Below are 16,028 nucleotides of genomic sequence, written 5' to 3' on the forward strand. Positions count from 1 at the left end.
TTGTGTAGATGCAAACACCCTCTCAGCTTTATAAATGATAACAAAACAATAATGTTGAAGGTAGGTGGTGAATGACTTGTTTCTGCTATGAACTCCTGCTCTTTACTTGCTCTTAGCCTGTCAGCACTTCATAAATTATTCCAAGAACTGAAATTAAGGCACATTTGGCCTCACTTTTAAAAACAGTCAATTTAAAAGAATCTTCACAATATACTAACTTTCAAAAGAATGTACCGTATTTTCAGTGAAAGGGGTTGCAATGCAGGAAGAAGTGCAGGTTGTTGGGAATCAACACTAAAAACAAGAAAGTGAAGGTAATGGGACCAAAACGTTCACCCTTATAGTTTCAATCTTCCACACCGAGAAACAACGGCACTATATTTAAGATGTAAGGAGGATGAGAAGGCAGCGCACTTTTTCCTCTCTAGGTCTACCCAGCTGTGTAACTACACCAAGAATTCAATGAGACACAGCAATATTTTTATGCCAGCTGTATCTGTGCAGAAACCTACAGCAGGAGTACGCTAGTAATAAAAAAGCCTTCCAATTACGTAGTTCTTGTTCTGCTATAAATTTCGTAAGAGCTGTGCCTCAACTGAAGACCATGTTCATGTCATTTCAGTTACCAACAGTTGCCATTCACCTACCCCAGCTGAATTCAATGACAAAGTCACCGACTGGAAGTCAAGTTAATCCCAAACTCCAGCTAAATAACACAATATTTGGGGAAATTTGTGTTGTTGATAATAATTCAACTTCTCCATCATAATTTTGGAGGATTATTTCCATTTTAAATCCAGAAGCACTGAGATGTAGATGTATACATATCCAATGAAAAACATACGTAAGCATTTTCTACCGAAATGGCACAAAAAGTGATGGGAGCAAACTAAAGAAGAAAATTAAGACATCACTTTGTCGGATCTTAAAAAAAAATAAAAAAATCAAGAGACTCAGCAATAGCATGCAAGTTCTTTCATGTTGACAATGCAGTAAGAAAAGATTAAGAGCTACTGAAACAATTCAGTGCTACCACTTGTTGACTTTCGTAATGAATCAAACTCTGCCACAGTATCTGGAAATGTATTGTGTTAGCTTTTTACAAAAATCATAACTAATGACAATATTTTAACTAGTTTTCATTTTTATTATTATTTATTTTTCTACTTAAGGTACGAAAGCATTAATAAGTACTAATACTATTAAAATATTTTGAAAACCAGAGGCTACGCAGCACAGAGATGGAGTGTTCCTCAATGAGCTTTATGTCTCATAAAATAACTGCCGGCTCTTAAATTTGTCTCTAAGTTCATAGTTAAACAAGTGACATGACTTTAAAAAAATAAATCAATTGCATATATATGGTATGAAGGAACTGATTTACAAATTCAAATATTATCAATTAAATAGTAAGAGTCTGCAAAGATTGAGAATCACACTGGTTTTATATTCCCAATGAAAAGGCTCAGATTCACACATCAGATTCATAAAACCAAAAGCACTTATCCACAACTCCACAGCTAAATCCACTGAAATAGAAACATGTATGATTTCTGAAGGGAAAAGTTTTATCTAGACTACATAAGCAGCAACAAAAGTATCAGGAGAAAAATACTGCATGAAATTTGCAATTACACACAAAATTACTGAAAAAGCCTTATCTGTCTCAAAACACATAAATTTTAATTAATTTATCATTGTGCCTAAAACAAGAAAACAAAGACATGTTTCCAGTTGTCAAATCATGAATAAAGCAAGAAAAGAAATGGTAGGCTCCTTTATTTGCCAGGCAACAAGCTGTCAAATCTCCATTCATTTTGTTTACATAATTTTCGGTCTCATTAAGACCTTAATGGAAACAACATGACTTCTTCCCCCACCCAAAGTGTGTTTTTTATCTTAATTTCTCTGTAGGCTAGTAAAGACCGTATTTTTGAGCTAGCACTGGCATTAAACAAACCACAAAAGAGTCTTGTGAAAGACAGGCAACAATTTTTGAGTCTATTTCATATATTCCCCTCTTTAATCTAGGCCTTTTAATCTTGCCTCAATCTAAAATCATTTCTGGTTGACAAGCGTCTCTTCATGCAGGGGGTGAGTGAAACATCCATTTGCTAAGACAATCCACTTTCAGAACTCTTCTTCCAGAGCCTTTTCAGTTCTTAGATCACCATCAGACCACTTCAGGGACCAGATACACTCTAGGAATAAGGGAATGTCACCTTCTTTCCTTTAGTGTCATAGTCAGCGCCTTCGCTTTTCCTGTCTTTGGTAGAGCTCCCACACCCCTCATCAGCTGTTCTCTGCCATTCTCTTAAGAAGTCTGTATACTAACGAAGCTCTTAAGAAGTTCTTTCTGCTGAAGATAGTATTTTGACAGAGGCATAAGGGGGCGATAAATGTGGAACAAACTTCTAGTAGTAGAAACAAGAGCCACATACAAATATTCTAACAGATACTCATAGACATAGCTAATAAGTATCCTTGGCTAAACTTCAAAAAAACCACTAAAAAAAAAAAAAATCCCTCCTAGCCAAAAGTTTCCAAATTTTCTAAGAAACTTGTAAGATGTTCAAACTTCTTCCATTCTTGTTGCCTAAAACTTCAACCACCTAACCCCCATCTCATTATAAAATGGTGACTGGAGGTTATGTAGCACTGCATGAATACTGAACCAAGCTCCACCATAGCGCAACTTGTTAAAACTTGTTTTTCCTTCTGTCTGTATTTTTGTAACATGCTGCAATTTTCCATATTAAAACCAAAATGCCTTATTAATTCAAATATCCTGATTTTAACAGAACTGTAGGGTTTTTTTTTTGGTTTTTTTTTTGCAGCGCCCATTTTACTTGCTTCATCTCTCTTACTGCAGTATTTTATCGTCTACTCACTGCTAACCTGGCTTATTTTTGAGATGTCATCATTGATGTTTTCTGTCTGTAAGCAACTTAGCGCTACAATAATAAAGGAAGCTATATAGGAAAGAGAGGCTTGTTTTGGAAATACATTGCAATCATTTTTGCTCACTGGGAAATAATGTCTCTGCTACTTAAAAATTAAATGCCCTCTCAAAGGTAAAAAAGAAAAAAGTGAATGCATTTCTTTGACAATGCTTGATGGTGAACACGCATTCATAGTTTAAAAGTGAAATTATGCAGTGCTTCCACCTATGGATCAGCCATGCAAGTAAACAAACTAAAAAAAAAAATAAATTAATCCAAAATTAAAAAGTCTAAGCACAGAATTATTTTCAGTGAGGACAGCAAATGAATTATAGGCATGCTGGGTTTGAACTGGGAACTCACCATGGAGCTTTTATGGAAAAACATCCTGCTCCAAACAGGTAAGGTCTTCACGTAAAGGGGAAAAATGCACAGAAATTAGATGAAAACTCCATTACCAACAAGTACACTGTATATCATGCTATTAAGAATTATGCAGAAGGTAAACAAAACACCTTTTTATAACCGTTCATGATGCCCCGAAAGAGATGTAGACCTCTAACGAAACCAGCATGCTGACACTCACAAACATAACCGCTCACGTGAACAGTCCCACTGACAAGGCAACCACCCACAGAAGCAGGAGCTGACGGGGTTGGCTCCTCATGCACAACTGCTGTGACAAACGTAAGGCATCAGTTGCAAGCAGGCTTTAACGTTAGAATTCAAGTCGGACACAGTTTAGGACTCCTTCCTGAAATCTGCTGACAAATCTGAGGCAAAAGCAGTCAAGAGCCTTCAACAGACATTAAAGTCAAAACTAATAGAAAAAGTAAATTAGCATCAAAAGGCACAAGTATGTGGGTGTTTTCCATGAAACACTGAAGGTCTGAGCGGGACAGTTTTACAAATTTACTGAAAGGACGTAAGTCCTAAGTAAAAATGACAACAGGTACAAGCACAACCTTTTACAGAAAATTACCCAGCCTTTTTCCTAGGATAGAAACACACCATTAAATTAAAAATCTTTAGCAACTGTATGACACAGCAATCTCATTCCCCCACTTACAAGCTTGCGTGGAATGCAGGAAAGAGAACCCTAACTTATTTCAATGGTATTTGATGTTAAAAATCACCTGGTATAGAGCTTAATGGTTTTGGTCACTCAACAATTTATCTACACCGTGATTCTATTTTCTTTTTTGTTCAAGTATTTTGCACAGCCTATAGTTTTTAAAGTGGTATCGCACACCATTCACTTTAGCGCATTTTTAATGGAAATTTCCCATGTTCTTTATATCACCCTTGAAAAAGCCATCGCCATACTGACATCTGCATAAAATCTGAAAAGGAGGAATAGGAGGTAAATTTAGAGCTACTCACATGCTCAAGGCTTCTTTGATTCTCATTTGGGATGTAACATCATCCACAAAATTGCTGAACAATTGATTTTGTAAATGCCAATGTGTCATTTTTCTTTTTATACTCTGACTCAGGGATAAATTCTGGCTAGTTGAAACAATCAACTAACACAAAAAAGTCTATTAGAGAGATGTATGAAGCACTCAGCCATATGCCTGCTCAATTAAAAGTATACCTGCATGATAAAAACAAATTCTGTGAACTAAATTTGACATGAGCACATCAACGAATGCAGACATCCTCTTAAAAAACACTTAGGTGAAGGTACAAAACTAAGACATACATTCTTCTACATCCAAAGATACAAAAATCCAATACAGAATAGAATATTGCAGGGGAAAAAAAAATCTGCCCTCCCCTCTCCCCATGTTTTTTTATTAGTAATATAGGTCAAAAACCAAATTGAAGAAAACTATATTGAAAAACTCTATATAACAGACTAGCCTTTACCTGTTTGCATTTAAATAAATGTTTGGTTAACACTTTGGGGGAGAGCACTCATGTGGTAGAACCATCTGCCTTTCTAGACATAATGTATCATCTCTGAATAGTGATAAAACCCAATTAAATTGTATGACTTGTATGATCTCCTATACAGTCAACACATTCAGTCCCTGAGCTGAAGACCTTTCTAACAGCTCAACAGAAGATTAGCCCAGCACTATCGCACCGTTTAAATATTTAATGGAAAGCTAAGTCTTCTGCATCATCCATAGCCAATATGTTTTAAAACCTAGAATCTATCTAGTGTAAATTTGAAGAGTCATTGGAGAGTGGCCGAATCTGACTGGGAGCTTAGAATTTCTAAATTACGATCTCGGACGTTTTGGTAAGTATTTTTTTTTCCTCTCTGCTTCCGTTTCTCTGTCTGCAAGAAGCAGGCAAATGACATTTAGCTGAGCTCATTAGAACATTTTAGAAGATACCATTGGCTTTTTTTTTTGCACAACATACTATGTTGACCTGATTATACTTGCAAATTAACAAATTCTCTTTATTTTAATTGCAGATTGACCCAGGTGGGTACATGCTTCAATGGAAGGTTCTGTTTGTTTGTTTGTTTTTAACATGAATACAAAATCTTGTATCATGAAGAAAATGTAATGACACTTCCAAAGACTACAGTAGAGTCTTAATAAAAAGCCTTCAGTGTGAGAGAGACAACTTAGCACTTCCTTTATGTTCACGAGACCTAATTTCTTTTAAGATGACCATTTTTTTCCTATTTTATATATATATAAGCAGTTGTTTTTCATGATTTCCTTCACGTAATATGGATGGTATGCTAATTGAGAGAGAATGTACAAATTACAGGATAACCCAACCTTGAAAAGCAGCACCAGATGGCTACGCTCGGTGACGGTAACAGAGCACTGCCAAGGCAAAAAACTCACTGAGATTCCCCGTTCTCATAGCTAGTGAGAAATTCCAAAGGCAAATTATGGAATGAAGATTATTTCTGATTCAAAATTCCAACAGAATTTTCTGAATTTCTTATCTGATTCTGAGTTTTAGCAAACTGAAAACTGAAACATTCTTTGATTTTGTGTTATCATGTTTAATAAAAACTAAGCTCTTAATAAGCTGTGCAATACTCACTTAGTCTAACCCTCATCGCTTTATGTTGCTATTGCTAGAATCCTTTCATAGTGACATCTGAACAAAAGTTAGTGCAAATAACCGTATTTCGTATCAATTACAAACCATTACAGTAGTTGCTTCATTACCAAAATGTATTATAAAAGCTAAAGGTGACACAAAACACGTCTGAGAAATGTGCCAGCAAGAGAACGTCTGGCTTCAGCATGCAGGAAAGCTGACCTCTTGCACTGAATTCTTTACCTTTACTTCTTAATTTTTTTCTTGAATTTTAGTTACTTTTTCCTACTTAATTGTATCATGACATCATGACTTTGCACTTCTTATTTTTGTTTGCTTCAGTAGTAGAACCTGGGATAAATTAAGCTCTCCGAGTCAAAATAAAACAAATGGATACCAGTGATTTTAGTACACGTAATATAAGCAATGAGAAACGCTAAAATGATAACATTGCATCAGACATTTTACCTACTTCTCCCCTTCCGCGCTGGGGATGGGATGAGGGATGGGATGAAGAACGGATAGACTTTCATGTTTAAAAACACACTATCTAAATCTTTTGGATGGAAAAAAAGTAAGGTTTATTCCTTTTCCTATAAGGTACGCTGGATGTCTCTGTTTTGACAAGACCCAACTAATGCAGGTTACATCCTGGTGTTTCATGAAAGCTATAATGAATCTGAGAATGAAGTATGATACAAATATAATGACCATATCCCTTGAGATAGTTAAAACAAATGCTTCTGTCAGAGAAGCCAACTTTTACAATAGTTTTTCTTTTGGGGCAATTATTGTATCTTCTATTTCCCTCCTTCCTATTACAGCTCATCTGTGTCCCAACATTCTTACAAACTGGAAACTAACTACAACTCATTCCACAAACACAAGGAGCGCTTATAAAGCTATTGCAAAGCACAAAGCTGTCTTCTAACATATTCTGATTCACTGTCTTTTATAGACAAGCATGAGATGGATCATACAGTTCTTCCCCTTTCAAATCTATAAGCTCTTTGTAAATGAGCAATGAATTATCCCATTCACCAGACTGGAGAAGGAATTCAGCATCACTATTAACATTTTGAGGGAAACTGAGGCACAGATACATAAAGACTTATTAAATCTAGCTCTCTTACTGCCTTACATCCCCCTAATCTTTAAAACATAAGATGCTTCCTTACTCATTGATGTTAGAGGCCCTTTGGGAAAGCCTATCTGCTCCTCAGAACGTGCTGACAGTACAAACGCCAGGAAAGCAAGTCAATGGAATGACAAAATATAGGGACAAAAATTAAGTGCTTCATGAAGGTGCGGAAATTACAATGCGAGACTGGAAAAAGCAAGGGAAGAAAGAGAGGCCAGGGAACAAGGAAACGATAGCGTTGGCAAGAAGGGAGGTAATGCTCTGAGGTACTGAGAATGTAAATTGTATTCAGAAGAAGAGAGTTTAATGACTGATCAGAAGACCTTCCAAAACCCACAAGTTTGCATGAGAAAAAAAGCACCTGGGATGAACAGCGCAGTAATGACACAACTCCAGGTTCTGGTCTTTCATTCCCATAGGGCTACTGTGAACACTTTTAAAAAATTTACTGCCATTCCACTTGTCAAGTAAAATGACATGCTTTGCAGCTCTGCTTGAGACAGATGATCTTAAGAGCACTGATCAGTCCTTTCAGTATCTGGAAAATATTTTGCTGTCTTGGATACTAGCAGAAAAAAACCCCCAACCTTGACTTTTTGGTTAATAAAACCTGCAAAACTTAATTAAGTTCTCTAGTATTAAAGCAGCTTTTCAGACACTAAAAGCAAATAAAACAGACAAATCCAGAACTGCTAATTCTATGGTATTCTTTCAGTTTTGCTTTTTGCTTTTAGAAAGGTACTGCAACAGATTACATTTTTAATTCTTTAAAAGTAGCAACAACAGAAAAGGAATCTGCTCGGAGGGCCACTGAACAGCAACTGTAAAACCCAACCGATAGCGAGTTCGTCTCCTTTTCTGATCACTGCACAATCACAAGGTTAAGCAGCTGCTCCCAAAGAAGAGCCTTGTTTCCTTGGAGCAGTGCTTAAAGGTGCTGACCATGTAGGTGTAAATACATCTGTCTTTTGCCATTTGCAGTAATACATGCCTCCTACACTTCTCAGAGTCAGGCAGATGGTCCCTGTCCTGTCTAAATATTACACTGTACAGACTTACGTTGCTATGTGTTTCTAGAAATATGAGGGCAGATGTTAAATATGTTAAACACACGCTTTGCCCCCTGGAGGTTTAAGTTAAGGCTGCTGTCTCAATTTGGTCATTTTAGGCATGCCAGGCTTCTTGGATCCTAGGCATTCCTCTTAAATCCCTGCTTTATAAATACAGCTTTTCATGTTAATTTTGTGTACTTTCATCAAATGTTTTGGATGCAGAACAAATGAAGGAAGCTCTCAGCTTAGCATTACACATCGACACGGGCTTCACTGAAAATTATGATCCTCATTCATGAAAAGTCTATTTACACAGCAGGGTATTTCCCATGACTGTTGTTTTCCGCCCTTACATAAGCCTCACTGAATATTTTAAATTTAAGTCCTTTTAAAAATTGCACAAAATAATAGGACAAGGACAGTTTGTGAATACTAAGATTTACTTCAAGAAAACTATGAATATAAATACACTCTGAATATGTTTAAGAGACTTAAGAATAAAACATTAAATAAAATAATGCAGATTTATTACATTTGCAACAGTTCTGGAAAAGCTTGCTGGTATCACCACAGCATTAAGGAAACAGCCCTTGTAAAGGCTGCTGCAAGAATTACTGTTGTAAACCAAGTGCTTTTGTTAAAATCGCCATCCTCACCATTGCTCCTACCACCCCACCTTCCCCCCGGCAGGCCCTCAGATGGCTTTTTATTTTCTTTCGATGTCTTGTCCCACCTAGTTCTAAGTGTCTGTTCCATTTCTGGGAGTGTACCTCCTGAGCCCAGCATTACACTTCTGTCCTTCTCTGACTGTAATCTTCAAGTCACCTTTTTGGTATTTGTCCCTCTTTCAGGACCTATAACTCTCTGCTCGTCTCCATGCACACCAACCTCGCTCTGATCCCACCTCCCTTCTGTCCTCATCCAAGATCACACCCTTCTATACTTTCAAAGTTCACCTGATTGCTAGCGCAACCGATTCCCCTTGCTTGTGTTTAAATTTTAAGCAGGAAAAAAAGCAAAAATAAGCAACTGAAAGGTATGTATGGAAGAAGTTAAACCCCAACATTACCCTTGTACTGTTTCTTTCCTAAGTCCCAGTTACAATTATCTGTGAAGTTCAGGAACTTTTCCGCAGGCAGCCCCTGTGCTTAGGGCAACTGCATGTTGGTGGTTCATGATTTGGCTCAACAAGCCTAATGAAATTCCTGTTTAGAGCAGCGAGAGCAGGACTGGATTGTTAGATAGACATATATAGAGATACGCATGTATACATGTGCATACATATGTAAGCTTTAGAACCTTATCATGCATACTTAGCGCACTAAACAAACGATAACAGATTTTACAGGATGCCCTAAATACTCAGGCACAGAATATGGGAATTACTCAGGGAGAGAGGGAATATCTGCAAGCTCTCGCCTGAAAAATAATTCCCGGTTCACGAAACGCAAGGTAAAATTTACCTCACTGTCGGGGTTTGGGCAAGAAACCACTGAAGCAAGCAAGACAGTGCCTGCACCCGTTTGCCAAAACACAGGAAAATGTTATGAACCTGTAGGACTCTCAATTGTTTTGTCCAACTGCATGCCATACGCGATCTATTTTTCTTAAAAATATAAAAGCAATCTGTAAATTAATGGATCACTCAGACTTTTAACTAGAAAATATTCAGGGATTTGAACAACCAAAAAGTGAGAGGGGGGAAAAAAATAAAAATTACCCACTAGCTTTATGTATTAATGGCAAAAACTGAAGATTTGAAATTTAGCAAGAGAAAAGTATCAACTGTTGAACAGTATCAATTAACTTAAAAATTGTTACAGATTACGAAGCTCACAAAATCATCTTAGTAATTATAACATGCATATATTTAGTAGAGCTTTTCACAACTAATATTTTGAAGTGCTTTATCATGGCACAGTGAGAAGTGCCAAAGTGCAGCTGGCTCCAGAATGACAGTCCACACGTGAATTTCATAGTACAGAACAGTCACTTCAGAGAAAAAATAAGGTCAAGAAAACAGCAGGATTAAGTTTTCTCTTTATACTCAACCTGGCCTGATAGTCAAAAATCATTTCTGCTCGAAAAGCTTGGAAATCAACACAAACAAACTTTAAAAAAAAAAAAAAAGTAAAACCATAACTTATTCTGATTGACTACAGCTCTGCTTATGTTTTATACCAATTCCTGGTGTGAAAGTTCTCCTGGTGTCAGCATACAGTATTTCCCATATGGTCGACTGCAAGAAAATGACCCACCCAGATGAACACTCCTGAATTTTAAGAGATTTGTCTTCAGGTTTTGTTTACTTATCTGCTGCTGGCTCTCTCTTCTTGTCTCGTCTTCCCCCCACCCCCCGTCTGTTGCCTTTAAATTACATACACCGGAATTAAAATAAGGAATAAAACTAAGTATCACTAGTAACACAAATTGTTCCCAGATTGATTATAAATAACAACGTTAAGAAAGGTTCATGCAGATACACTTACCCTGTGCGTTTGGTGATGGTCCCTAATGTCATTGGCTGTTTGATTTGAGCAAGAGGCAACACCACAGTCAAGCTTGGAAGAGGCAGGAGTCGAGGGTTCCCCGGATTATTGTTTGTGAAGTTATTGTAAGTGTCTTGGCTGTTCAATTTACCTTGATGGGATAGAGACGTAATAAAACACATTATTGGCATTTCTTCTTCATTTATAATTTCTAAAAACTGCCTGAAATAAGCCATTGCCAAAAAAAAGAAAAAAAAGGAAAAAAAAAAAAAGAGATAAAAAAAGAAACTGAGCTCTTATTGTAAGCAAAAACATTTCTAAAAAAATCATCTTCATTTCAGGTGAAAAATAAATGACAACGGAAGCAGCAAATATTTATTTTTATATATGGGGATAAGGTCCCCTTCCAGGGAAGGGGAATTATTCGTGCTGCTGCTTGCCTGACAGTTTTGTTCACCAAAAAGTTTTCAAGTTCGATCTGAAGAACAAGCTCTGGATTCCAATTCTCTATTTAAAAAAAAAAAAAAAGAAGAATATTCTGGAAGGGAACTATTTTCCTAAAGTACCACATACAGTGTTGGTAATTGAAAGTCCTGAAAAGGTCGCTTTTGTTGTCTCTACAGATAAAGGCACACATAATAGTCATCTGCTGAACTAAGACCGGAGGAAAAGAACAACTATATAAAATAAAGCCATGCCAAACTACATGTAAAAATCAAGAAAGCATCCAAAAAGTAACTAACTTCATATTCCTTCAAAAAAGAAGAAGAAAAGAAAATGTAGGTACTCAAAAAAGTAAGGGGAAAACATAACAAAAAAAATCCCAACCACCCTAAATTTAGCTTGTTTCAAAGAGGTCCGTGCTGGATATACGCCCAGTTTAGATACGCTTTCTGTATCATTCTGTAGTCACAACCTTTCATTCTTCAGTTAGAAAAGGAAACTAACTACAAATTTCATGGCCAGTAAAGAAAGAAATGTGAAGAAACCAAAGAAAGAAGTTAAACAAAAAAGGGGCCAGTCTGTTTATAACAGAATCAAAAGTACTTTAAATAGACAAGCAACCATGAATTAAAAGGTTTAGATCATTAACTTGTTTTTCTGTGTTCCTATAATGCTGTGAAACGCTGGCTTTGTTCTTAATCAAAGGGGAGCCATATTGGGAATTAGGTCCCTAAACAACCGATGCATTCTACATAGATATTATACAAATCCCAGGCCAAATCCATAGAATCTGACTGAAGAGCAGCCACCTTTTTTCAAGGAAGAAAAACAGCACAGAAAAGGGTTTCTCACAGGAAGCTGCCTGAAAAGCTTTAATGGTACTTCAGATGGATTGAAAATAGGAAAAGGAAGGCGGAAAAATCTTAATGAATGTCTCATCATCCTAAAGACACTCAATGCTTCCTTTACCCTTCTTTTAATACTATATAACTGTAAGCTTAGGGGGTTTATTTGTTTTTTCTACAAGGTCCATAGACCTCTGCGTCTTAGAAAAGCACAATAACAAAAAATGATGAAATTACAAAGTGTATTTTGTGTTAAGTATCTGGCCTAAACATTGGTCAATACATTTTAAGAGAAATAGCAAGGCTTTAATGAATAACAAGCCTATTGAAGTCTCAGAGAGCAGATTTCATTAATAGCAATTTTCCTGCACCAACTTGGAATAAAAAGAAACAGGAAAGGGAAAAAAAAAACAGCTCAGTTTTAAATTATGACGGAGATGCAATTAATTTTTTTAAGGTTTGTTTCACAATGCGTTCTTGGTTCTTGTGGAAAGGAGTATGAATACTTTTCTGCATTATTGTCTAATTAGTTACTGCTGCATGTAATCAAGGCCTCTCTGAAAGTGTTTCGCTCTCATATTCACCGTGAGCAACTGCATGCAACACAGCAACAGTGACGGGATCTACAGAGGGGGCTCCAAATGTCTGTAATTTGTTTTCTTTTACTTGTTAGGAATATAATGATTAACTATGAACTACTGAACCAAGTGACTGTGTTGTAACAGTCCTCTCTCCCTCTCTCAAGGTACATTTAATTGCTCAGTGTCCTCCGCTCCCAACATCATGTAGTTTTGCATATGCAAAACCTTCAGTTGATTCAACAGAATATTTGCATGCAGAGAAATTAGGCATTTAGAGACGTCCTTCCGACCCAAGGATGAGCTTCTTCATTTTGACACAACTTGAGGAATCCCAAGGCAGTTAAGGATACTCAGAAAACTGCAGGAATAAGTCATCACTTAGGAGTTTTTTTAATAATTGTAGCAATAACAGCCTAAAAATTTTTAGGCTCATACATAAGAAAAAACAAAGTAAACAAAAAAATTACTAAACTATACAGAGAAAACTGAAAACATGTAAAAGAGATGCTGAATGGGACCAAAATCTAAGATGATGATTCTTTGAAAAAAACATTCAGAGGCCAAGCATTTCATTTTTAAATGTATAGCTTAATCTGATGTCCACAAACATCAATAAAAAATTAACTAAACTCGAGCTCATAATGCATAGCACTTCACACCACAAACATGATAAAAAAATTCAGCTACGACAAATGGAAAAGCTGTAAATACCTAACGTATATCCCAATAACTATTGCCTGCCAATCTGTATTTTCTGCAGTAACATTCAGCCGCTTACCTGCAAATAAACGCAATTAAAACTGATACAAGTCAAAAATTAAAAGTTGGAATGCTACAAAAAGGAGACAAATTAATTCTGACAGTAAAGTTTTTCTTGAAAATCTGACTACAATCATATTAAGATGGTGCGGATGAGTAAGGTTAAAGAAAACTGCTTAATAGAAAAAGTAAAAATACTTGCTTTCATTTTCACTGAATTCTTCTTAGCTATTTTTATGGTGGAAATGTTCTATACTGTTATATCTTCATTGTATGTTGCCTCAGACCTATCAGAGAGGTACATGCTTGTCGTCTTAACTGCATAGCCTGGGGGATCCAGTAAATGCACTCTTACGACTAGGGCTGTTCCTCTCCTAAGCATTCAGCAAAAGCTGTATTGTGCATTCTGAGTTTCACTGCAACAAAACAGTGTCAGGCATTATGTTTAACAAGTCATTTTAAAGCCCTATAATTTTATGGTGTGCTGTTGTACCCATCCAGAAATTTGATAAAGTCACTCTCCTTTCCTCCAGCCCTTGGAAGTAGGAAACTCCTCCTGCAGAAAATGGGAGTTGTGTGTGCCCAGGACTGCTGTATCAGGCCAAAAGAGCACAAAGAATGCAGTCAAGCATCAACATTATTTCTACAGCTCAAGCAGTTGTTGATTCACTGTCAAAGGACAAGCAACAAATAAGCCAAAGTTTAAGTGCACTAGAAATATCAAATATTTTTCATACAACAGAATCCTGTACTCAAATTACCTTACCACATGTGGACAGTATATATTCATTCTTGTAAGGAAATAAGTATATTAATAAAGAATAAAACCCTGGAACTGTAGCTTCCAATAGAGTAGTCTCCCTTAGCACTGAGTATTTAACTTTAAATGCTAGCTTGGTTGTATATTGACAGCTATACACAAATCACATCCTATTGACTACTCAAGGAATACTTTCTATTGCAATTAATTTAGGGAAAATTAATCGTCACCATCACAATTTCATGGCAAACGTGCCCTCTCAAGAATCAGTCTGAACATTTCCAGCAGAACATCCCGAGCAACGAGGCACTTTCCCTTGGTCACCCAAAGCGTCAGCTTAACGGCAAGGCAAGTCCTTTTGCTCAACGATCTGTCTTTCCATGGGCTGCCACAAAAGAGATTTTCAGATGACAGTTCAAGAGCTGTGCACGGAATACAGTAAAGCCAGTTTAGGCTAAGGTTTATTTTCCCGTATGCATCCTCCCGTCTGCCTGCACTCCCTCTCCAGCTTGGGCCACAGCTCAGGACCAGGCGAAAGGGAGCACTTGCACTGTTTTCACTGAAATACTACAGACTCGAGGTCCAAATTCCTGATCACGAGTAAACCCATGTCAAAAAACCTCTAATTCAGCCTTTTAGACCTCCAGTGGAGAAAAATAAAAGAAAAAAAAGTCTTATGTCTCAATTTAAAGCTGCTGGTGAATCTCCTATCAATTTTACTAAGGGACTTGCAAAAAGCCGAGGACGTCGTGGCTCTGGTAGTCTGATAGCAGAAGTTTATTGACAAGTGCAGCATTAGATTGGATAAACGTTGCCTACTGAGACACAGAAAACATAATCAGTTCGTTCTGCCTTCGTACCTGTTTGCTGAAAGTCCGCAACAAAATCGCCACCATATTGTGCACCCAAAAGCTGAGCCACACTTTTCCAGACATTTTATTCCACAAATGCTCAAAGGAAAAATGGATTAAGTTGAGGATAAAAGTGAAGAAAGAAAACAACAATGGGCTTTGTTGTCAGACGGAGGGAGCGGCTGCCGTGCCGGCCTGGCCGGGGTGTATTCCCAAGCCAGCCATCATTAACAGACTCACTTCCACCGAGGAAAAAAGGGAGGCCTGAAAGTGCCGGACAAAAGAAATCCCAGCAGACAAAGAAAAAACAAATTAAAAGCACCATTATAAAACACAGATGCTATAAGGAAAATAAACTTCACAAGATTTACTGGTTTTTGACAAAGCTGGACATCTGTGGAAAAGACATCAGGAGCAGCTCCCAGGTACGGCCCGGCCGGGCTCGTGTCCCCGCTGCTTCGCCCTCGCCTCCACCCTCCTCACCCTCCTCACCGCAGCCCACGGCCGGCGGCCGGCTGCGACCAACGCCTCCCGCTTCACAGCCACGCGGAAGAGTCACTCGCCGTTATCCACCTCCCTTCGCCATTGCAACGTGAAGTTATCGATGGCTACAATTATTTTATTTAAGATCACTGTCAAACCTATGAAATATTCTTAAGGACTGAATGTGAGATTTAAACATTTGATCAAATCACACATTTCTAAGTTTTCGAAGTATATTTTTGGATATGCAAGGAAAGCTACACCTAGGGGAAAATATGCTAGACTAGTGAGCTTGTAACGCTGTATAAAAAGCATTCAATCAACTGAAAGCAATTAATACGGTAAACTTGTCCTCTCCTGATCAACTAAGAGCCTTGATGAATTCAGGCCAGATTTCAAATTGGTCAGCATTTGAGCGAAGTACTTCAGGGCACTACTGTCAGAGATCATCCCTGAGGAGAGAGGAAGAAAAACATCCCGATTTTTGCAGCTACTAATGACATAAATATACATCAAAACGCAGCACGGCAGATATATTCCCGCCAGCCCCAAGGAGCTCATCTGTGAATACAGCACAGTGCAGCCAGTGTTATGCAAGAGACTTTATCGGATCCTGAAAGAATTATGTTGATGCAGCCCCACTGATCGCTCTACTTTTGC

The 16,028-nt window shown here is 37.4% G+C and overlaps 1 protein-coding gene across 4 annotated transcripts in view; it reads right to left on the reverse strand.

Moving 5' to 3' along the window:
* BCAS3 (BCAS3 microtubule associated cell migration factor) overlaps window positions 1–16,028 on the reverse strand; it is a 370,279-nt gene that overhangs the window by 222,526 nt on the left and 131,725 nt on the right. For 2 of the 4 annotated variants that reach the window (XM_059829120.1, XM_059829118.1), the window contains exons 15-16: window positions 10,646–10,796; window positions 3,306–3,350 (exon numbers count right to left, since the gene is read on the reverse strand). In XM_059829120.1, coding sequence (XP_059685103.1) covers window positions 3,306–3,350; window positions 10,646–10,796 — 196 coding nt within the window. The remainder of the gene's footprint in view (window positions 1–3,305; window positions 3,351–10,645; window positions 10,797–16,028) is intronic. The other 2 variants (XM_059829121.1, XM_059829119.1) reach the window with 1 other exon arrangement.

Source organism: Gavia stellata, chromosome 25, assembly GCF_030936135.1.
Source record: "Gavia stellata isolate bGavSte3 chromosome 25, bGavSte3.hap2, whole genome shotgun sequence".
Lineage (NCBI taxonomy): Eukaryota > Metazoa > Chordata > Aves > Gaviiformes > Gaviidae > Gavia > Gavia stellata.